This window comes from Narcine bancroftii, chromosome 6 (genome assembly GCF_036971445.1).
Source record: "Narcine bancroftii isolate sNarBan1 chromosome 6, sNarBan1.hap1, whole genome shotgun sequence".
Classification (NCBI taxonomy): Eukaryota; Metazoa; Chordata; class Chondrichthyes; order Torpediniformes; family Narcinidae; genus Narcine; species Narcine bancroftii.
In genome coordinates this window covers 131006611-131031632 of record NC_091474.1, presented here as the reverse complement: position 1 = coordinate 131031632, position 25022 = coordinate 131006611, and the positions used below count along the sequence as shown (strand labels likewise).

Here is a 25022-nt window from a genome sequence, read left to right as displayed (position 1 = left end):
GGGGGCCTGACCTCGCCAGGACCGTTGCCCACTCCCCCTCCCTGCCGCAGGCCGACCCGCGACTCATGGTGACGGGGCCGCTGATCCGCCGAGATGCCGCCCTGCAGCGAGAGCCGATGTCCCCGCACTGTCGTTGTCCAACCCGATCGCCCACAAACCCCGCCCTCCCGCACAAAGGCCTGAGTAAGTATTATGAACTTTAATCTCAGGATAAAACAATCTTCCAATAGTTTCATGTCACAGTGATAAATATATTCCTGGTTAAAAATGGTCCTGCACCTGGATACAAGCTCATTAGGCATAAAACTTGAAAAGTGTGTAAATCAAAGGATATCTGTACCAATGGTAAAAGGGTATGGCAAATAACCCTGCTAGAGTTCATGCCCACAATCAGTCACCCATTGGATTGTTTCAGGAATCATGTTATTCTCCCACATCCTCAATAGCCCTCAGATTTTACTATTCGACAGCACACTAGCAACATTTGACAAATCCTCTATAGAGAAATATTATTTATTGAATATTTTATTTCTCATTTGTTAATGCTTCTGGAAAGAGTTTATCTAAAACTATTACTAAACATTTATTTTAATAAGAAAAAGTTTAACATTACATATGTTGAAAGAAGAGAAAACATGCAGATGTTGTTGAAAATTTTCAATAAATATTTAGTTCGGCCCTCGACTTTTTTAATTTTTAATTTTGTTTTTAATTTTTTTAATTTTTAATTTTGGCCCTCCGTGAATTTGAATTTGACACCCCTGCTCTAGACAGAAGGAAGATGGGTTTGAGTACTTTCCACCTTGCCAGAAGCAAAGTGTTTGAAATTTGAGCTGATTGACATTGATTGAAAGGCATCATTAAAATTGAAGAGAAATGAAGCGTTCCCATTTTACAGGTGTGGATGGTGGTATTGTCAGGCAGAGACTGAGAGAATGGGAATTGGGACTCATTTGCTGCCACAGACTTGGCTCTCCATTCCGACGTAAATCAAAGAGTTCATGTATAAAAATCTCCAGGACCTAGTAGACAGAAAAAAGAACTAATTTTTTTAAAAACTTTGATTTCCAACTCCTCATAAAAGTAACAAAGGAGGGAAATTATTTTTCTAACTATAAAGAAATTTGATCCCTTTCCATGTGAAACACAACTCTGGGACCCAGTCCTCAGGAAAGATGCATTGATACTGGGGAGGTTGCAGAACTAATGATGTAAATGTAAATGATGTGTAAATGATGGGGTCATCTGAGGGGATGAGGCTCATATCTGCATGTAAAAGAATAATTGGTGATTAAATTAATATATTTGTTGATATGTTAATTAATATAATCAATGTGATGAAATAATTTGCTTCAGTAGAGAGCAACTATATTTATGGAAGAGGGGGGTCCAAGAAAAGTAGAATCAAACTATTCAGAAAGAAGGGAAATCCTGAACTCACTTCCCAAGAAGTGTTGGGGCTGGTGATCAACTGAATTTCTAACCAGGGATTACTATTTCTTAAGGATCATAAACCCAAGTGGAAGAGATGAAGTGAGGTTACTATGAGAAAGTCAGGATGGAATTGAAATGTGGAAAGATTTTGAGATAAATAATCTTATATATTTAATCCTTTGTTTTATGACTGTCAAATGGCTGTCTATTTATTTATGTAGAATTATATGCAAGAAGATGCAACATAATAAGAATAAACTTCTAAAAACATTGCGATTTTTTTAATTTTTATTTTGATCTTTTCTTGGTAAATTTACATTCCGTACATTCTTGATTGTGCCTTAAGTCAATTGGGCGTGGGAATGATGAGGAAATAATGTAGGACTATTGGACTACAGATGATCAACACATTGGAAGCAAATTTATTAATTTAATAAACATTTAATCAGAGAAAGGACAATGGCAATATGAAGCAAATTGTTTCAGGTTAGGTTGGGGCCTTCATACAGTTATAAAGAAAACAATGGACAATGAAGATTTCTCTTCCTGAACACTTTTGGGTGTATTTTATGGATTTTGGGCTGCTGATCATGAAACTCACCCTGAAGTGTTCCTAACACACACCATTTTTTTTAGATATAACCTATTTTTGAGATCTGTCATATTTTAAATCTATCTCAAGCATGAAGTGCTACATGTCATTGAAAATTGTATTTTTTTTGCATCCTCTCTTAACTTCTTAACTTCCCTGCTGATCTTGGTGCAATCCGTTATGAACAGGGGTGCAGTGCTGCCAGAGAGCCACTCTGGCACCTCAGGGGGCCATCCCAGGTACCTGATGGGGTGGCTCTAGCACCTCCTTGTCAATGTTTTTGGTGAGCTCTAGCACCTAAAATATTAGTACTGCACCCCTGGTTATGAACATGGTAAAAATTTCCCTCGGAAATTGTTAACATAGGAAAAGCATTATCAGGGCAACTGGAATCCATCAATGCTGACCAATGATTGTTGGACACTGACGTGAGAGGCATCTGATGCTGAGTACAAACAAAAATCAACGACAAAACATTTTTAAGTGAATTGAATTAACACAATGTGTAAACATCATTTTATGCAATACAACATGCTGAATTCAATGTTTCTACAACTTCCAATGTAATAGAGCAAATCTGAAAATATCTTTGTGTTCAGCTTGAAGTTGTCTATCATAATGCCCAATTTTTTTCAGGAAGCAAACCATCTGAAAACATTTTGTTATCCAGTGTAATCGATATGCATCTCAAGCATGACAAATTTTCAGTTCATTCATTCTAACCAGGTAAATTAGTTGCTTTGCTTTTTTGCCAAAGCAAAGAACATAAGAAAAGGGAAGTTTGCTGGAACTGAATACATCCCTGGCATGTGCACAGCTCGTATACTGCATGCAGTAGTGAACCGTAACCATATAACCGTTTACTGCACGGAAACAGGCCATGTCGGCCCTTCAAGTCCGTACCGGTTCACTTGAACAACTCCACTAGTTCCTCCGCAAACTCCTGAGGAAGTAGAGGCTTTCTTCATGATGCCATTGGTGTGTTGGTTCCAGGAAAGATCTTCCGAGATAGTGACTCCCAAGAACCTACATTTGCTCATCCTCTCCACCTCTTATCCCCCATTGATCAATCTCTGAAATCAACCTCTCTGCACCAACGTGAAAGACTTTTGTTACATTGAATCAGAGTAAATGAGTAAATAGTTTCATTACAGGAAAGTTATTGGTCTGAAGAGGAAGTTCACGGGAAGTTAACAGGATTGGAAATTTGTAGCCATGGGGAAAGATTGGATGGTCTTGCCTAGCTTACTTCGGAACAGAAAAAGCTGAGTTTGGTACAGGCAGGTTTACCTGCCCTGTTTCTTAATTGTAATAGTTAGTACATGTCATTGGCTTTCATCATTTTTGGGCGATCTAACATTTAACAGATGGCACATAAATGTAAATCTGCTGTGCTTTTTGCTTTATTTGTGTTCATTCATATATTTACAGCATTCTAGACATAGATTGTCTGTAGCACTGCTTAAGGCAGAGCTGCTGAAATAAATGCTGTCCACACCAAGCAAGTAAACCAATAACTGTCGTTTATTCCTTTCTAGGGGAGGCGACAGGTTGACGGGAGTGATGTCATAATGCTGTTTTGAGGCCTGGCTGTTACCCTGGCAATGCGCTCCTGCAGCCTGAAACTTCTGCGCGGTGGTGGGAAAGCCCCTGTTCCCTGCCGCGCTGGCTGTTTGCTATGGCGATTTGGCCCATCGTGTGCAGGGTTTTCTGGGCCCGCTACACCACCGTTCCACCCCGCCCCACCCCCAGAATCGCAGTCTCTTTGGGTGAGTTTTTGGAGATTGTTTTTGGGTGGGTGCCCCCAGCGCCATAGTGTAGGGGTAGGGAAAGGGTCTGAACAGTCCAAGTGGGCTTTCTTGAGGCGGTCAACCATAAACACGTTGTGCCTGCCTCCAATGTCTAGAGTATATACAACCCCCTCCCTTCTCTGTACCTTGAAAGGCCCTTCGTAAGGGTACTGCAGGGGGTTAACTGATTTGTCCCGTCTTACAAAGACAAAGTTTGCGGCTTTGAATTCTTGTGGGACGTGACTGGTTGGCATCCCGTGGGTGGTGGTAGGATGTGGACGTGGATAGGCTGTGTGATTCCTCAGCCACTGTAGAACGTACAGGGTGTTCAGTGGTGGCTCCATGGAGCCAAAATAGACATCACCTGGGATGGAGAGTGGTGCGCCATAAACTATTTCTGCCGATGAGGTAGGGAGGCCTTCTTTAGGTGCTATGTGGATGCCCAGCAGAACCCATGGGAGTTGATCCATCCAGTTGGGCCCATGCAGCCGTGATTTGAGGGCTGCTTTTAGATGGTGGTGAAAGCGCTCTACCACCCCATTGGATTGGGGGTGGTAGAGGGTTGTGTGGTGTAGCTGGCTGCCACAGAATTTGGCCAAGGTTGCCCAGAGGGAAGAGGTAAACTGGGTTCCCCGGTCCGAAGTTATGTGGGAAGGGACACCAAAACGGGAGATCCACTGTGAGGTAAAGGCATGGGCACCGCCTTTGGCCAGCATGTAAAGCAGTCAACCACGGTGAAGAGGTACCTCATCCCCTGGCTGATGGGAAGGGGCTTTACAATGTCTACATGCATGTGGTCGAACTTGTCCACTGTGGGTGGGAAACATTGCACTGGGCCTTTAGTGTGCTGATGGACTTAGGCTCGCTGTCATTGTATACAGGTTTTTGCACAAAGTGAAACTTTGCGCCAAAGCCCGTGCCATATGAACCTGTCCAAAATGAGATGGACTATTGACTGGATGGAAGGATGAGAGATTCATGCACTGGATTGAATATCCGCTTTCTCCAAGTTGTGGGCAGGATTGGCCTGGGATGGCCTGTAGACATATTGCATAGAAGAGTTGGCCCTCCTAGGTCCGGTGTGAACTCTTCAATTTGTAGGCTGGTGATGGCGGTGTGGTACACCTGTGTGTCGGCATCTACTGCCTGGTCCTTGTCAAGCTGAGCTGTGTCGATGCCACCTATCACCTTGAAGATCATTGGCCTGGACAGTGCGTCAGCTACCACATTGGACTTCCCTGCTACATGGTGGATGTCTATTGTATATTTGGAGATGTATGAAAAGTGCCGTTGTTGTCTTGCCGACGAGGGTCCGAAACTTTCCCCAGTGCCTGCACCAGCTGCTTGTGGTCCGTTTAGGCTGTGAACACTTAGCCTTTGAGGATGTACCAGAAATGGTGTATGGCCAGCAGTTCGTGATCAAAAGTCCAAAACTTCAGCTTGGGTGGTCGGTCGGAGGTGTTTGCTGAAGTAAGTGAGTGGCTGCCACTGGTGATCCATCTACTGTTGCAGCACTGCGCCCATTGCCTGGTCTGAGACGTCTGTCGTTAATGGCAGGGATGAGTCTGGATCGGGTATGCCAGGAATGTGGCATTGGAGGGTACTGTTTTGGTCTCCTCAAATGCCTTGAGTGCCTCCGCAGACCAGCTGGGCTCATTGTCACCTGCCTTAACGAGGTTGAAGAGAGGCTGCGTGGTGGCTGCTGCTCCTAGGAGGAAGCTATGATAGAAATTCACCATCCCAAGGAATTCCTGAAGGCTTTTGAGGGTTTTGAGCCTGGGAAAGTTCCGAATGGACTCCACCTTGTCAGGTAAAGGTGTTGCTCCTTTGCTGGAGATGCGGTGCCTAAAGAAGTCAATGGAGGACAAACCAATCTGGCACTTGGACGGGTTGATGGTTAGCCCGAAAGTCTGCAGCCGGGAAAACGGGCGTTTTTAAATGTTCTTTGTGGGTCATGGCAACTGGGCTGGTAATGAGGATGTCGTCCAGGTACACGAAAATCCCCTCCAGGTCTCTTGCCACTACATCCATGAGGTGATGGAATATTGGGCCGCCTTTTTCAGCATTGATGGTATTCTCAGGAACTCGAAGAGTCCAAACGGGGTGATTTTGGCCATCTTCTGGATGTCATCCTAATGCACTGGGATCTGGAGGTAGCCCTTCACCAGATCAACTTTGGAAAAAAATCTGGGCACCTTGGAGTCATGCAGCAAAGTCCTGTATGTGCAGGATGAGGTATCTGTTCAGTACAGTTGTATCATTGAGCCTGCTGTAGTCTCTGCAAGGGAGCCAGCCGTCAGATTTCTTTGGGACCTTGTGTAGTGGAGAAGCCCACAGGCTGTTGGAATAGTGGACAATCCTCCATTCCTCCATCGTGGCAAATTCAGCCTTGGCTTGGAGGTGCTTATCTTGGGGCAGTCTCCATGCCCACTCATACACAGGTGGTCCAGTGGTCTCAATGTGGTGTTGCACGCCATGTGCTGGTTCTGCATCATGGAAGTTGGGGGCCAGTAGAGTGGGGAAGTCAATGAGCAGTGCGGTGTACTCACTTTGTGAGTATGGACTCCCAAAGGTCAGAAGTGCATTGGCGCAGTGCAAGAGGGGGAATCCTAGAAGGTGGTGGCATTAACCAGCCGGCATCGGTCGTGGTCGACCAGGAATGCATTCACCCAGAGGAAATCCGCGCCTAGTGACGGTACAGTCCCACCTGAAAACAGCATTCCAGGTGTGAATGGTCACGTAAAGTGTCCCATGATGGTTGAACCGTCGACAGCTTGTAGGGATAGGCCTCTGGCATTGTTCTTCTGCTCAAATAACGTGGGTGAAACTAGGCTGATTTCTGTGCCAGTGTCTATCAAGAATTCCCGCTGGGCCTTCTGGTCACAAAGGTAAAGCATGCCTTTTCTGGTGCCAATTGCTGAGGCCACTAATGGTGGCCGGCTTGCTCATTTCCCTGCATCAGAATGGGTTTGCTGCCTGAAAAGGTGAAAGACAGAATGCTCTGCTGGGCATTGTGGCCCCACTGATGGTGGTAGTAGCAGTAGCCTGCTGTTTTGTTGCGGCGATGTGGCTGGGTTGCTGCGATGACCGCCATGGGGGTGCACAAAGTGGCCAAGGTTTGTGCTGTTGCTCCCACTGCGCAAATGGGCTGAATGTGGATGAAGTCGGGTTGCGGAGTGTGGAAGATCCGGTCTGCTTCTCTCGCCATGAGATGCAGTTCGGCAAAGTCCATGTTGGAGATGGCAGTGGCAACTTGGAAAAGAATAGAACCTTAAACAGGAAACACTTTGTGCATCTGTCTGCAAGGACCACTAGCTCCTGCATAAGTTCTGGGGGGCTTGCGATCACCTAGGGCCTTATGTGTTAAGCATGCGAATGGTGGCTAAGTTCAAATGACTCGAGCAAAAACCATTTAAACATCGTGTACTTGCCATCCATGAGTGGGTTGTTGACAAACAAGACAATTTTTGCTGCTGTGGCAGGCTCCAGGCCACTAATCTTGTGCCAGAACTTCATGTCCTCAGCTGTTATTCCTCGCAGGGTGAACTGTGATTCTGCAAGTTGCAGCCAGCTGCATGGCTGGTTTGCCCAGAAAGGCAGCAAATGGATGCTTACAGCGTAAACTGCCGTGGGAGATCCATTGGTGGCAGCTGCTTGGGCTGTGGACGATTGGGCAGGATTCATCTTGCTGTGTGTTATGGGTTCTAAAAACGTTAGAACTTTTCGGGGTCACCACTTTGGCACTGCTAAAGGCAGAGCTGTTGAAATAAATACCGTCCTCACCAAGCAAGTAAACCAGTAACTGCCGTTTAATCAAATCACGCATATTCTTTTTTAAGGGGAGGCGACAGGCTCACAGGAGTGATGTCATAATGCTATGTGAGGCCTGGCCATTCCCCTGGCAACACGCTCCTGCAGCCTGGAACTTCTGCACGGTGGGAGGAAAGCCCTTGTGCCTTGCTGCGCTGGCTGTTCACTATGGCGATTTGGGCCATTGTGTGCAGGGTTGACCCAGCCCGCTATATGTTCATATTTTTTGATCATTATTATGGAAGCAAGCTCTCAAGACCTGCTTAATAAACCATCAGATCATTTGGCTGAGTAGTCAGATTAATGGGGTAGAATTTTCTGTGCCACTTAAACTTGATCCTATGCAATCAGTTCTTTATTTTTAAAATAGTTTTAATTGATTTTCAGTCATAATAAGTTTGTACAGTACAATTATGGAATGTGCTACAGAAAAAAGACAAAGAAAAGCGCTGCAAGAATAATCATACATATGAATTCCAAAAGTACAGCCATATTAATAAAAAATTGACATAATAAATTTAAAATTTCCAAACCCCTGACCCTAAACAAGGTTGAAAGTTAATGTTGATGAAACAAAGTTGCTCACTCTGAAGTGGGACAACACAATGTGACAGAGTATATATATATATATATAGATATGTTTTGGGGAGATAAATTGGGAAAGGTTTGTTAGAGTAGGTCACATACAAACACTTTAAAACAGATCTTATTTAAATTACTGGAGCTCTGCCCTATGATAGATGTATCAGCTCCAGAGCTTTTGAAGTGCTCAAACAACTTCACTAATGGATGTTGTTTGCAAAAGGCAACAGATGAAAGAGTATACAGGAGCTGCTGCTGTCTGGAAGAGAACTTGCTGTTCTGAGAGGCTCATGTGGTTTTGCAAGCAGAGAGAGAGTCAAACAAGCTTTCTCTCAGAGAGAGAGAGAGAGTCAGAGATTCAGATCACTTGTACAGTGTTGCAGCCAACAGGCAGCAGCTGGGACTGGAACAGGACAAGCTGGCAAGCTTTTGGAAAGCACACACAACTCTCTGCAAATCCCTTCTCATTTCTCCAAATCTGGCCTTCCCCCACTTGAAGCCATTCAACCTCGGACCCGACCTATCCCTTTCCATCATTAAGCTAAAGCCAATGGACCCATGATCACTGGATCCGAAGTTCTCTCCAACGCTTACCTCCGTCACCTTCCTCATTGCATTCCCAAACAACAGATCTAACACTACTCCCTCTCTAGTTGGCGTCTCAACCTATTGCTGCAAAAAGCAATCCTGAACACAATGCATAAATACTAAGCCATCGTGCCCTTTTACTGACTGTGTTTCCCAATCTATGTTTGGAAAATTGAAATCCCCAACCAACACCACCCTATTTCTTGTGTACATCTCACCTATTTCCTTGCACATTTGCTCTTCTAGTTCCCTTTCCCAATTTGGAGGCCTATAATATACTACCATAATAGTAACCTCACCCTTCTTATTTTTCAGCTCTACCCATACTGCCTCCCTTGATGAGCCCTCCAGTCTACCTTGCCTCAGCACTGCTGTAATATCCTCCCAGACAAGTTGTGCCACACCTCCCCCTCTTAATCCACCAACTCTGTCACATCTAAAGCAGTGAAATCGTGAAATATTCAACTGCCAGTCACAAGCTTCCTTCAACCACATCTCGCTAATGACCACAACATCATAATGCCGTATGTAAATCCACACCTTTAGCTCATCCAGCTTCCTTACTACGCTCCTCGCATTAAAATAAATAAGTCAGGGATCTCCTACATCCTACCTTCTGCATATCCTCCTCTCTTCCATTCTCACAATTTTCACTACATCTTTTTACTACTTCCTGCTTTTCCTCCCTCAAATTATTCAAACTTGTTTCTTTCCGTAGCCTACTAACCCTCATCCTGCTGTCCTGCCCAACTTGAAACCCTGTCCCCAACCATACTAGTTTAAACCTTATACATAACCTTATGATCTTGTTACTATTTCATAATCGAGTTGACTGTCCTGCTTGGGTAGAAATTGAATTAAATACCACCAAACATGTTTTTATCTCGGCTTTTCTTGGATCCTCGCTTTCATTGGTTTCATATAAATTAATTGACTATCCGGTTTTTAAATACAGTTTGAGAATATAGAAGCAGTTTAGAAGGCATTGGGATTTCAGGAATTTTCTCTATCAAGCCCCGTTACGTCCAATCATCTTTTTTCAGCCTTCTTTGCAGGAGTCTGCTTTTAATGATCGGTATAGATTGGGTTTAAAGACATGCTTTAAAGACTTTTTTTATTTATAATAGTTTTGAACAATTGGTTGGAAAATTGAAGTTACCAAACTTTCATTTTTTTTAGGCATTTACAAATCAGACATTTTATTCAATCTTAGATCCCCAATTTTCCTTGAGCTCTTGAGTTGAATATTCTTGATACATATTTTGGATTAAAACTTAGGATACAAAGTTTATATCTGTTATTTATGACAAGTTGACTGGTCTAAGGCATGCCCCTTTAGTTCAAATTAAGAATGCCTGGGAGTAGGATTTGAACCTTTTATTGTCCCATGAGGTTTGGGCTCTATTTTCAAACTGATTATCATTACATCTCTGTGTACTTGCTGAAGTTCCTTTGCAATTCAAAGCGGTTCATAGGGCCCATGGGTCTAATCTCAAATTATCTCATTTTACCCAGATATAAATCCTCGTGATAAATGCAAAATGGCGATGCTTCTCTAATTCATATGTTCTGGACTTGCCCCAGTTTGTTTCTTTTAATACTTTATTTAAAATTTTTCCATACATGCACGATCAAATTCAATACATTAATACAAAATACAAACAAATAAAAATCTAAAACTACATTCATGATGACATATAGCCCCTCCCACCCAAAAGCCCCTCTCCCCCAAATCTTCCCCCCCCCCCACCCACCCTCAGTATAATCAGTATAAAAGTAAAATATAGTTATATAGAAGGGAAAAAGAGAAGAGACTTTCAGGATTGCACCAGAGGAATATCTTCCCACAATTTTTAAATAAATTTTTGAAGGCGATTTCTCGTGAGTTCAGAGGTACAGGAAGCCCAATATTTTAAATTTACGCCAAATGTTTAGGTATACAGGCACCAGATTTGTAAAAACACAGCATATTTATTTCTTAAATTTTATGTAATTTGTTTCTAAAGGGATACAACTTTGTATTTCTGCATTCCATCATGCCATACTCAAATGGATATCTAATTTCCAAAAACTGCAACATATTTTCTTGCCACTGCTAAGGCAATTTTAACAAACTCTAATTGGTATATTGACAATTTTAATTTAGGTCTTGTTCCTTCAATATTTCCTAAAAAAATAAATCTGGATTTTGCAAAATATGACACCTGTAACTTGTAACTTGTTCCAACAAGTTTGTTAATTCTCGTTTGGAAACATTTTGGAGAGAAGTTTTTCAAGCATTATTGGTGATTCTCAATTTAAAATTAGAACCAAATTCCTTAGTTGCTGTTTGGAACTCTTGGAGAAGATGAGTTTTTACGAACTCCAATTAAATATCGCATTCAGTTCAAGTGTCCGCACAATTTCCTGTAAGTAGGAGCAAATTATGTGAAGCAAATTAAAAAGAACCCTCTAGCTAACTGATAGTCCATCAAATGAGCCAATGGGAATTAACGTTTTTCTGCTTGTGTAAGGAATTTCTCAGATTTCAGATTTATTGTCAGAGTACATACATGACATAACACAACCCTGGGATTCTTTTTTCTGAAGGCGAGGCAGAATTACTGTTAATTGGTAGTGCCAAAAAATGTACACAGTATATACATGTAAACAAATGAAGAACGGTAAGCAGGTAACAAATGTAAATGAACTGCTCAATACAGAGATAATTTTTTAAAAGAATTAAAGTGCACAAGTAAGAGTCCTTAAATGAGTTTTTAAATGAGTTTGTTGTTGAGGAGTCTGATGGTGGAGGGGTAGCAGTTGTTTCTGAACCTGGTGATGCGAGTCTTGTATCTAGGCCAAAATTAACCAGTATTTGGATATTAAGATGGGACTGTCACCAGAGATGCCCTGGACTTCACATAAATTAATACCACTGACAGTGGGTAACAAGATTCTGGACATCTGGCTCCGTAATGGAGTCAGGTGTATAGAGGACTGTTATGAGCAAGAGCAATTAATGTCGTTTGAACAGCTTAAAAATAAATATGATTTACCGAATAAAATATTCCACTTCTATCTTCAAATAAGGTCTTTTCTACGGCATGTATAGGTCCAGGTATGGTCCTACCTCGTTTCAGTAGCATAGAGGCCCTGATTTGAAGAAGAAATTTATTTCAGTAATGTATTACCTGGACCCAAACCAGGCCTTCATAGGTTGAGAGAAAGATGGCGGTCGGACTTGGGTATGACAATTGATGAGAGGTGCTGGTCCAACCTGTGCCGGGAAAGCATGACCACGGTCATTAATGCAAGCTACAGGCTGGTCCAGTATAACTTTTTGTACCAGTTGTACATAACACCACAGAAAATCCATAGATCAGGCCAGAAGACCCGAACAATTGCTTCAGGTGTGGTGTTGCAGCCAGGATGTTTGTACATGCAACCTGGTCGTGTACCAAGGTGAGGCCCTTTTGGGTGGATCTAGGCCAAGTCCTGGAAAAAAATTATAGGTAAACAGTTCCCTCAGGACCCAGAGGTGTTCCTGCTGGGGAATATATTGGACACAAGGCTTACAATGAAGCTGTCCAAATTTCAAATCTAATTTGTGTTAATCGCATTGGCAGTGGCCAGAAAGTGCATTGTGATGACCTGGAAGTCTGACTCTATTCATAGTATCGAGCGATGGAACAAGGAAATGCAAAGTTGCGATTCCCTGGAGAAAATAACTTACAATCTGAGAAACAAGTACAGTACTTTTCGGAAGATTTGGCAGCCATACATGCACTACATAGGTGCACGAAGGTGATTGTTCTACCGTCCCCTGCTGCTGCTCCCTCTCTCCCGCACTGATCCCGATCAAGGAAAGTCAAGAATGAGCCTCGACCCAGAAGCCGCCCGTTGGGCCGTGATGGTCCCTGTTTCTTTTTATTATTGGTACTCTTATTCATTTCCTTAATGTTAGTGTTTGTTATTGTTATCAACATTGGAGCTTTATAGGTGGGGGAGGGGTGGGCAATGACGCGGGCTTGTATATATAGTCATAGAGAAAAGGAATACTTGTACATGTGTAGGAGATTGTGAACTGCTATCGTTGGCAGGTCGTGGTATATGACTACAAGCCTGTATGAAAAATTATAAATAAAATATTTTAATAAAAGAGCCATTGATACTGCGTCTGCTGCGGGAACCTGTTTGAAACAGGTGGATACCAAGCCCTGCTGGAGTTAGATTTTGAAGATATCCATGAATACATTTGGTAAATTGGTCAGCATAGATTTTAAATACTCAGCCAGGTACTCTATCCAGATCAGATACTTTCCTCAGATTCACTCTCTGGAAAGCATCCCACACGTCATCCTCAGATATAGACTGGATGGGATCATCAGGGGGCATGAGTGCAGAGGGGTGGTTTTTCACTGTTATTGTCATCAAGTTGGGTGTAGATTGGTGTTGAATTGGTCCTGCTTTTTCTTTTCGATCTGTTTTTCTCTGCAGCATAGAGAAGCAAGAGTAAAAAAATTCAGCTCTTCAAGCCGATTCCACAAACTACTCAGTTGTCTGCCCTTTTGATTTGGGTCCCAGATGGCTTTGAAGAATATATTCTCTCAACCAACACATGGGTAACTCGTCCTATAAGAAGCTTTACATCAAAATTCTCTCCCAGTATTTCCATCAATATTAATTGGATGGCTCTGTGCTTATTCCAGTTTCAAATCAAATTATGTTTCTTGGATGTGTTTGGCTTTCAGTTGCTTTCAATCTTCCTCCTCCTTCATTCTGCAGAGACATTAAATCAGCCAGTGTTCTTTTATTTGTCTTCTGGCATTCTCTTCTATTTTGTGTTTTAGCTGTCTTGAATCTTGAAAGGCACTTAAGGGAAAATCATCTCTGTATAAAGATATTAAAATTCCAAAGTTATGAAGAATTTGAAAAGACATTTCACCAGCAGAAGTGATGAAAATAAATTTCTTTGCAATTCAGAGTGAAATTTCTGTTTACTAATCAAAGTGTGTTCTCTTTGGAAAGTTCTATATCCTTCAAATTCTGCTGCCTGTTCTCTAACTTGCACTCTCACATTCACTCATCTCCCCTGCGCTCATTAACATACACCCATGTCTGCTGTGTCAGCATTATCATTTTGGGGGTTTTCATCCTTGGCTTTGAGCTTGTTCACATCCTCATCCCTCCCCATCTCTGTAAATGCTACAAATACATTTTCAAGCTAGATGAGGCAAATTCTGGAAGGAGTTGAATATGTAAGTGAATTTGTGACACTGGTAGTGCAAAGTTTAGCACAGTGTATAGCAAAGAGCTTCACATTTGAAAGAAACTCTTGGAAAGGACAGCGTCTAAAATGAAATAATGTTCATGGCAAGTGGAAGACCTATGGGCCAAAAAATGGTCTCGATCAATAAACAGGTGTGAGAATATTACACTAATTGGACCTTCCTCCTCACATTCAGTTCCAGGTCCTTTCAAATTGCCCTGGAAAATGGGGTTAACTTGGCAATTTACCCAGTTAACAACCTAGGGATCAGGCAATTTGAAAGGCCCTAACTGGGCAAGCCCAGTCAAAATCCCAGACCTACCTTGGAGATGGTCTGGGAGCCTGGGAAATCTTAGCAAGGCAACCTCCTCCGCTGATTTGAAAGGACAAAATGGCTTACCCTATAAATCTAGTAAAATCAGTGCTTGTGTCACCAAGGCAGCACGTTGCAGAGAGGGAAGTGTGCATTTCAGGTTAGTGAGTTTTTTTTAAGTTTTATGAACTTCCTGAAAAGACTTTGAGTGAGTGTGTGACGTGTTACTCACCACGTTATCACAGGGGCGGGATTATTGATTTAGCAGATAAATTAGCCTGCAGTTTGAAAGGTCTAGGAGGTGCCGACTAACCAGTAACCTCCCCTGGGTCCTAGGAGGGCTACACGGGTGCTGCAGATTGAAAAAGCCTATTTGACTGCAGCACCATCGCACTAGCCCAAGGAATCAAAGGCAAATTTCCAATCAATTGAGGCTACCAAAAAGATTAAGAGGGTTGAGCATCTTGAACTAAAATACTGAGGCTTTCATTCTGATGCAGATGGCACAACAAAGTTCTTTTCTATTTATTTAACTTGGCCCCAAGAGTAGAATGAGTGTCTTTGACCTACTCTTGTTTTGGGACTGGAAGGGTGGGAACATTCAAATTTAATGTGTGGAGAGTAGTTATTCTATGGAACAGAATGATGACAGTTAACATTGGTGTAAATGATGAACAGTTCTTACAGAAAATAGTACTTTGGGATGTAATATACTGTAGGAGGTGATTTGAGATTGGTACATGATTCATGTTGCATGCTTAGGATGAACAAGTTTCTAAAGCTCTCTGCAATTGGACATAGATAGCTTTTATCTTCTAAAGGAAAGGTGTAAATTGATATGGTTGATGAAAAATTCCATGAAGGAATCAACATGAATTAAAGATAAATTATGGACAGTATTTTTTACATCCATTAATTAATATGATCTAGCCATGCATTTTTACAAGATAAGTATACAGTAAAATCCCTGGTATCCGCCACCTATGGGGTTTGGTAGGTGCCAGATAAGTGAATTTTCCAGTTGCTTGAGATTGTGTTGTGCAACTGGCGAACTAATTGCGAGGTGCTCCAACTTCTGTACCTTTTACCTATTTATTTCCTGTGATTTATTTTTTGCCAGTTGCTTGAATTCTGGACAACAAGGGTTTTGCAAGTTGCATTGAAGCAGATTCCACTGTCAAAACATTTGGATCCTGTACGTGAAAGCATTGGCATCTTTGTTAGTTTCTATTGAGAATTAAAAATAAATCAAATGCTATGGATGGATATTTTCTCTGACGTAAATGATGATGGTTAGTGAAGACTTCCATGAAGAGACCAATATGAAAGTTGTAGACAGATTAGATGAGTCCTGAACTTTTTTTTAAAATATATCTATTAGAATGTGCAGTCCAGTTGAAGAAGAATTAATAATTTGCTTCTGATGGAATACTTTTCACCTAAAACTTTATAATTCTTCCCCCTCCATTATAGCTGTCTGGCTAACTGAGTATTCCCAGTATTTTCTGCTTTTATATTGGATGTCTAACAAATGTTTTTTTTAAATTTTCAACCATTTATCTCTGATTGCCTTTATCCTCTCTCTCCCTCCACAGGCTCCCATTTCAGTTATGCTCAATACCATGGCAATTCGTACTTGGAATTTTTAGGTTTTCATTTGCTGCTGCAAAACAACATCTCTGTTCGACTCCAGACCTCCAGTTCCCATGGAACACTTTTCTATGCCCAGCAAAGCCAGCAAGGAGCTGATGTTTTCTTCTTCAAACTCTTCATTGAGGAAGGCTTCTTGCAGGTACAGTCTAAAGTAACTCCATCTGTGATGAATTGTTATGAATCTTTTTGCCACTTCTTACATTTCTGCCTAAGCTAGATTATGAACAGCCTATCTCCATTTAATTTGGATTTAGTTATAGACTTAGATATGCAGTATGGTAATAACCACTTCCAACCCACAAGCCTGTGCTGGCCAAATACCTCAATTAACCTACAACGCCTGTATGTTTTTGAAAGGTGGGAGGAAACTGGAGCACCTGAAGGAAACCCACGTAGACATAGGGAAAATGTGCAAGCTCCTTACAGACAACGCCAGATATCAAACCCAGATTGCTGGTGCTGTAATGACATGCACTATTGATTTGATGTATACTCACATGGAGGATTCTGCATCACTTACCAAAGTAAATTTATCCAATCCAATGTTAACTCATAGCAACAATTTTCCAATCCTGGTAACATCCTCATGTCCCCTCCAGTGCAACTATCTCTTTCCTGTAATGAGGAAACCAGGGCAGTATGCAGTACTCAAGTTGTGGTCCAACTAGTGTTAACGCAGATTCTCTACCATTATATTCTGTGCCTCATTTATAAAATCAGAAAGAATCCCAAATGATCTTTAAGAACTTTCTTGATCTGACCTCCTGGCTTCAATGATCTCCAGCCACACATTTCAAGGTACCTCTGTTCCTCTTTTCAGTGTGCTTGTCTTTGGAAAACCTTTGGTTTCCTTTGCCTTCTAACACCCCACCCCTTCACACTTGTCTGGATTAAATTCCACATGCCCCCTTTCAGAGCATCTACATCTTCCTGCAGCCTAAAGCTTCCCTCCTGAATGCCAACCACAGGGCCAATTTACATATCATTTGCAAACTTTTTCATCATGCTTCCTACATCAAAATGATGTTAATGTACATGACAACAAAACAAGTGGAAAAATGCTAAGCCCTGAAGAACCACCTTTCAACTCTCGTGACATCAAAACTGTGATGCAGTGGTCTTGAGAAACAATAAGCTGCAGGAGGAACTCAGCAGGTCACGCAGCATCCATGGGTTAAAATGGTCAGTCAGCATTTTGCATCGAGGCCCTTGATAATTGCTGACTAACCGTTTCTCCCTATGGATGCTGCGTGACCTGCTGAGTTCCTCCGACATCTCATTTTTACCTAAGCATCAGTAGTCCTCGACTTCTGACCTACGCGAGTTACATCCACCCGCACATGTGACCGAATTTAAAAATATATATATTTATTAAAACTACTGTACAAGTACCTATTTTGTATTAAATTTACTGTTTTCAGTGGTCCCTGTTCCCCCATGGTAGCCTGAGGTCCCCATTCCCTGGCTCACAACCAAACCCGAGTTACAACCAGTCCTACGATCCCCATTATGGTCATAAGTTGGGGACCTGGTGTCGTCCTGAAATCTTAAATCTAATTTTCCACTTCCCTTGGCCATTTATAGTTTTGTCCAGTCTGCCACGTGGGTCCTTAAGAAAACCTTAGTAAAATCAATGCGGTCTAAACAAATGCACTTTTCACCTCTACAAAAAATTCAGTCAGTTTGGCCAGAAATAACCTTTGTTCTTAAATTACACCAGAACAATCAACAATAATTTATGTTTTTGAAATGAAGATTTATATTTTCCCCTCAGAATAATTTTCTGACCATTGAAGACAAACTAAACATGGGGCGGCACGGTTGGTGTAGCGGTTAGCGCAACATCATTACAGCTCCAGCAATCAGGATTGGAGTTTGAATGCCATGCTGTCTGTAAGGAGTTGGTACATTCTCCCCATGTCTGCATGGGTTTTCCCTGGGGGCTCCGATTTCCTCCCACTGTTTGAAACGTATCGAGGGTGTAGGTTAATTGGGTGTAAATTTGGATGGCATGGACTTGTGGGCCGAAAGGGCCTGTTACTGTGCTGTATGTCTAAATTTTATAAAAAATTTAAAAAAAAATTTTATCAGCTTTTAATTTCCTGCCTTATCCTCAATTTATAAGCCACAGTCCAATATAAGTAGTTATTCAGTTCTCTGGCACCATTCCTGCAGCCAAGGAGAATTGAAATCTGATAGTCAAGCCTTCTGTAATTTATCTTGATAACTTGGAATATTGTTTTTCTGGCACTGGGAACTGGACGCTTTCAGAAATGTTAAATTCCTTTATTCCTCCCTTGCTTTTTTTTCATCCAAAATCTTACACAACGTCCTCTTTAACCACCATGTCAGCAATGTTCCTATCCTGTATCAGCAGTTAAAAATCTGACCCACATCCTCTGTCTCCACACATCCTTTCCCCTCACTATCTTTTGAGCGCCATTCATCAATGCCTCCCTTTTCTCTGAGACCAATTTATCTTTAAGTAGCTGTTGCATTTTTGCTAAATCATTTTTCAGTCCATTAAATCTGGTTTTACCCCATTTTCACAACCTTTGATCTTATTTCTCATAACAATCTTGATTTTGATTTATCATCTTGAACACTAAAATGTTTTCATACTGATCCCTTCCCCATCCACCTGACCAGTTTCATACCTGTAGTCAGGAATTGCTTGATCCATGTTCATTTCAATGGAGTTGACGCAAAGCATGTGCTGGACACCAACTATTAGCCCAAACTGACAGTTGCCAAACTGAAATGATATACTGGTTGATATCATGGTCTATTTGTGCATTTTTCTCATGACAGGCAAATTAGCTGCCTCACAGCTCAAAAAACTGTTTCAATCATGACCCTGGGTGCTGTTTGTGTGAAGCTTACACTTGCTCCCTGTGTTCTGCAGGGGTTTCCTCCAGCTACACTGGTTTCTCCCACATTTCCAGATTGGTTGGGTTGGTGGGTTAATTAGTCACTGGAAATTGCCACTTGTGTATTGGTGAGTGAATCCAAGGAGTTGATGGGAATGTGGGGAGAATATAATAGATAAAAGATCGGAAGAGTGAAAAAATGAGTACATGACGGTTGGTGCCAAGTTTGTGGACTGAAGGGCCTTCTTCAGTTCTATGATTCAAGAATGAATGCCTTCACTAAGATAATTGCAAGTGCATTTTGAGGCCCAACATATCAGGAAAGTCCTGAACTGAGATAACATTGTCTACTTGGAATGAACATCTACATTTGCATCCCAAATTTCATCTTGTGGCTTTGCTTCCTCAAAGTCAAAAATTATTATTTTAACAGTTCCAGTTTCTGTGCAAGTCTTCAGGAGAAGTGAAGAGTGTAAACACCTCAGCAAGAGTCAGCGATGGCAAGACACATGTTATTCATATCAGGTGAGAAGCCTTTTGTTAGTGAAACACAAAAAGAACAAATGCTGGAATCTTGAACAGTCAAAGAATCGCTGGAGGAACTCACCAGATCAGACAGCATGCATGGGTGGAAATGGTCAGTCAACATTTCGGGTCTAACCCTTTATCAAGATGACTAAATCTTGAGAAATGATGTGAAACCGAAATGTTGACTGACCATTCTACCCATGGATGGTGTATGACTTGTTAAGTTCCAGCAATTCTTTGTCTATTCAAGAAGCCTTTTGTTGTTCTGCCACTGGCAGAACAGAATATGTTCCACATTAGCCACATACTGGAGCCTTGTTGCTGGAATTTTGGTCTCACTGAGTGTTCTTTCCTTTCCTTCCTGTCTTATATGAGTGAAAATTTCACACTTGTCATGTTTACATGGAGCATTCTTAATGGAAACTCTTGGAAATTATCTAAATTTTCAAGGCTTCTCTATGACAAATTTCTGTTGAAACCTTTCTCAACTCAAGGAGCTAAAACTTGGAACAGTTTCCAAGACTTCAAAGAAGACCCTGTTCAATTTTGCTGTTCTCTGGGATTTGGCTGCCCCGGTGTCCAGGCAGCTGCAAATGGATTCTTACTCAATGTAGTCAGGTCACAAACAATGTGAAATGATGTGCTTGGATTGCTTGCCTCATTGGGGAAGCTGGGTATGACCATCTTGCTCTGCAAAATGGATGTAATCATCTGTCCTTCTACAACAAGTGTACATGGTAACCTTTAGTCTTGCGACAAATTTTCATCTTATTTTGCAATTGCCACAAGATATATCACCAGAACATATGTTGTTATTGTGTAGAACCATGGTGTTACTTCGCACATTGTGTCCATGCTGGTTGTTTGAAAGGAAAAAACAACTAGTCCTGCATACCATTCCTTCCCCATAGCCATGCACATTTTTCCCAGTTAAAGATTTATCTAATTACTCTTCAAACATTATTATTTGGCATCTACATGTTTTATTTACAAATATAGAACTTAAAATGAGCAATGCTCATCCGATCATTGTAGTAGAGCATGCATTAGAAATGCAGAGTTTATTCCCCCAATTTCTTTTTGTAAAGCCATTCAATTTTAGTACATTAATATTGTTTCTATGATCTGGATAGGTAAAAATTAATGAAGGAAAGTTTAAATTACCTGTATTCTTTATTGAACTACAATAATTTAATGGAAAGAACTGGCTACATTGCTGAACAACTATGTCCTGAAAGAAATAATTCATTTTACTTTAGAATAAATCAACACATACTGAATGTAAATAGATTATCTTGCATATTATAAAGTGGTTGGGTTGAGTTGAAATTTAATTTTATTGACATTTGTGCTTTAAATATGAACATTTTCACTTTATTTTACAATTTTTCTCACAGACAAGATCTACTTCCTTGCAATGCTGTGATCATGGTATCTGGAGTTGCCATGGCAACCAGCAAATCCCCTGGTGCCTTCTCTCATCTTATCAATCAACAGACAGGGCCTGTCTTTGTTGGGGGCCTACCTATCAGCTACCACCCAAATCAGGTAAGGCCAAGTCCTCATGAATGTGCCTCTGTGAGATATGATCATCTTCTGAGGGTTTGATCAAGAAATTCTGACTTGCAGAAAGAGGTCCTTCAACCCTTCATGCTCATGATGGTCCTTATAAAAAGTTCGTGGTTACCTCCTGACCATTAGTTTTGTTTCTTCAGAGTTCTGCTCTTTATTATTTTTCCAACATATTCCTAAAGCTATCAATTGACAAGCTATCATCATCTTTTCAGGCATAGCATAGCACAAAATTTTCTCAACAAATCATTATTTCCCTCCATTTTCATATTATCATCAATGAGTGAATAGTGCTTACCCAGTAGTGGAACAGTTATTGCCAACTGCTCTATCAATGCCCTTTCTAACTTTGGGCACCTTTTCAAGGATTCCTTTAAACCCCTCCTCATCACTTCCATCGTCCTTGGCTCCAATCGAGCAAACCTATGCTGTTCCTTCTTTGATTACAGCATCCACAAGTGTTTTGGCCAGACTTAAACAATGCCAATATTCACAAAGCAATGTCCTATGCAAAGAAATGACAACGCATGTTGTGTGAGTGCTGAGGTTTGCATTCAAGAAAGCTGTCTTGATGAAGTATTCCAACCTGAAACATTAAACAATCCTTGTTCTCCCACTGCTGCTACTTGACCCACAGAGTTTCTCCGGCAGATTGTTTTTTTTTGTTTCTCCAGGTTCAGCATTGGCAATTTCCTGCCTCTCCATTGGTAGTTCAAGATTTAATTTATTGTCACATAATAAAGACAATGCAATATTACACGAAACTTGCTTTCATCTGTTGGAAAGCAGACAGGTTTGCCATTGGCACAAATTGCCGAGAGCACCTCTTACAGTCAGAGAAAAAAAGAGAGTCCCTCCAGAGTCATCGTGTATCCATGGATTCACCTCCAGCCCCTGCATCCACACAGAGTCCAGTCAAACAATCAGCAGCCTGAGCTCCAGATCCAAACCTCTGACATTGTCAGGGACCCCTCAGCACCCTCTCGCATCCCGATTCTGATACATGGTAACCCCTTTAGCCAATCTTGAGCAAGTTCCAGCAGTCTGCAGCCTGGCGAGAGTCCCTCTGCTGCAGTGCCAGCCTGCATGGGTTCCTCTCCTCAAGTCGGCAACAGGCCACCACTTGTAGGTTCTTCAGCCTCAGAACCCCTCATTCATCCACTGTTGTGGTCACCATCCCATAGTCATCTCCTCAGCTTCCCCTTCTCAAACTGGGTAAGGGAGTGTTCTCCTCATTTTCTGATGCACTGCACCAGTCCTCTGCTTCCCTGTGGTGGCTGACGATCTTAGGTGTCACTAAATTAGCTGCAGAAACTACAGTGGCGGTGTTTTTAAATAAAACCACCATAGATTCCATTTACAGGCCTATGCAGAGCTGATGGCTGTCGGAAAGGGTGGTTGGACCCCATTGGAGCACTGTGACTCCATTCTCTGCACCAGCACTGCCATTTTTCATTCATTGGTCAAGGCATTAGGGAAACTCCCTTATTCCTTTGTGGTGACATGTAATTACACCACTAGGTCACCAGGGGTCAGCCCGGTGACCTTGTATATAAAGCAGTCCAGAGCTCCAGTCTAGCCTTCCGGGTTCGTCTTCAGAGAGACAAGACCTCTTAGTGTACACATTAGTTTATTAAAGTTGTCTTATACTCACACTGCTGGTGTGGTTATTGTCAGTACACATATCCCTCATCCAAATTGTGCCAATTTTAAAAATAGCATCAAATATTATTTGCCAATAGCAGACATCCACCACCTTCCATAGCTTCAAGAACAAAGATTTTTTAAAAAGCCTATATCAACCACTTCATGACTCAGTGCCACCAGTTTCCATTCTTCTCTGTTAAGATGTTATGGTGGGGTTGTAATTGTCATTGCATCATTGGTCCCAATCTCATAAACCTGCTCCCCTCTGATTGATTATTATTAGTAATTTGTTGCTAATTGGAGCAAGGGAGGTCAGGTGACCTGAGGTACAGTATCAGTTAGAATTTTTAAAAAGGGGTGAGGCAGCAACTGGAAGCTGATTGGAGGAAGAAGCTGATTGGAGCAAGAGAGCTCAGGTGTCCTGAGGTACAGCAGCAGTTAGATATTTTTTTTAAAAAAAAGGATGGGGGGGGTGAGTGAGGTAGCAGCTGGAAGCTGATTGGAGGAAGAAGCTGAGAATCACCATAAAAGTAGAGTGGTTATTGAGGGAGTGGGAAGGTTGAAATGAGAAAGGGTTCTCCCTTTGCAAGGAACAACAAGGATTTGGTTGGTGCAGCTTTTATATATATATATATATATATATATATCACATTTTGTTCAGCTTGTTATAAGCAGTGGGAATGGCAGCTAAGGCAGGGGAATGCTTCTCTTGTTGAATATGGATCATCAGGAAAGCTAACAGTATGTCTGATGACTTCATCTTTGAGAAGTGCATCCAGCTGCAGCTCCTGACAAGCCTAGTTAAGGAATTGGGAATCTGAGGACTGGTGCAGTGCCTCAGAAAATGAGGAGAACACTCCCGTACCCAGTTTGAGAAGGGGAAGCAGAGGAGATGACTATGGGATGGTGTCCACAAAAGTGGATGAATGAGGGGTTCTGAGGCCGAAGAACCCAAAAGTGGTGGCCTGTTGGTGACTTGCAGGGATATTATTGCACCTAGGTGGCAGGAGGAATGTAGATGGATGATAGGAGAGGGAAAGGGACAGGCAGATAGTGAAGGGCACTCAAAGGCCATTCCCTTCAAAAACCAGTATACTATTTTGGATACTGTGGAGGGGGGGGAACAAACCAGGTATGAGCCATGGTGATCATATCTCAGGCACAGAGTCTGTTCATGTGGTTAAGGGGAGGGATGAGGTGAGGTGCAGTGATAGGGGATTCCATAATTAGGGGGACAGATAAGAGCTTTTGTGGAATAGATTGATTATCCTGAATGGTATGTTGCCTCCCTGGTGCCAAGGTCTGAGATATCTCAGATCAAGTTCACGGCATTCTCGGGAGGGTGAACAGCAAGATGTTGTGGTCCATGTAGGGACTAATGATGTGGGTAGAAAAAAGTGAGGAGGTCCTGCAAGGAGAGTTCATTGAGTTAGGTGCTAAGTTGAAGGACAAGATCTCCAGGGTAGTGATCTCAGGATTGTTACCTATGCCATGTGCTAGTGAGGTTAGAAATTGAAAGATAGTGCAGCTTAACATGTGACTAAAAACAGTGGAAGAGGGAAAGCTTCAGATTTCTGGATCATTGGCCTCCCTTCCAGGGAAGGTGGAACCTATTCCAATAAGGACAGGTTGCATATGAACTGGAAGGGATATCCTTGTGGGAAGGTTTGCCAGTGCTGCTCTGGTGGGTTTAAACTAGATTTGCAGGGGGGATCAGAACCAGAGATCCAGAGCAGAGAGAGAGGAGTGGAGAAAGGAAAAAGATTGTGAAAATTGCATGTACCATTGGAAATCAACAGGTTGTACAATAGATGCAGGAGTAGGCTGTTTGGCCCTTTGAACCAGCACTAATCATTCACAATCTGTACCCCATTCCTGCCTTCTCACCATAACCCTTAACTCCACTATCTTTAAAAGCTCTATTTAACTCTTTCTTAGAAATATCCAGAGAAATTACCACCACTGCCTTCTGAGGCAGAGCATTCCACAGATCCACAAATCTCTGGGTGAAAAAGTTTATCCTCAACTCTGTTCTAAATGGCCTCCTTATTCTTTAACTGTGGCCTCTGATTCTGGATTTCCTGAAACATCAGGAGTATGTTTCCTGCCTCTAGCATGTCCAATTCCTTAATCTTGTATGTTTCAATTAGGTCACCTCTCATCCTTCTAAATTCCAGTGAATACAAGCCCAGTCACTCCAATATTTCAACATTGAGAGTCCTGCTAACCCAGAAATTAACCGTGAACCTACGCTGCATTCCCTCAATAGCAAGATTGCCCTTCCTCAAACTTGGAGACCAAAACTGCACACAATACTCAAGGTGTGGTCTCACCAGGGCCATGTACAACTGCAGAAGGTCTTCTTTGCTCCTATACTCAAGTTCCCTTGTTA

General features: G+C 41.9%; 1 protein-coding gene across 1 annotated transcript in view; it reads left to right on the top strand.

The window, feature by feature from the left end:
• eys (eyes shut homolog) overlaps positions 1–25022 on the top strand; it is a 986043-nt gene that overhangs the window by 588961 nt on the left and 372060 nt on the right. Inside the window, exons 20-22 of the mRNA XM_069886108.1 lie at positions 15956–16152; positions 19317–19408; positions 20809–20959. Coding sequence (XP_069742209.1) covers positions 15956–16152; positions 19317–19408; positions 20809–20959 — 440 coding nt within the window. The remainder of the gene's footprint in view (positions 1–15955; positions 16153–19316; positions 19409–20808; positions 20960–25022) is intronic.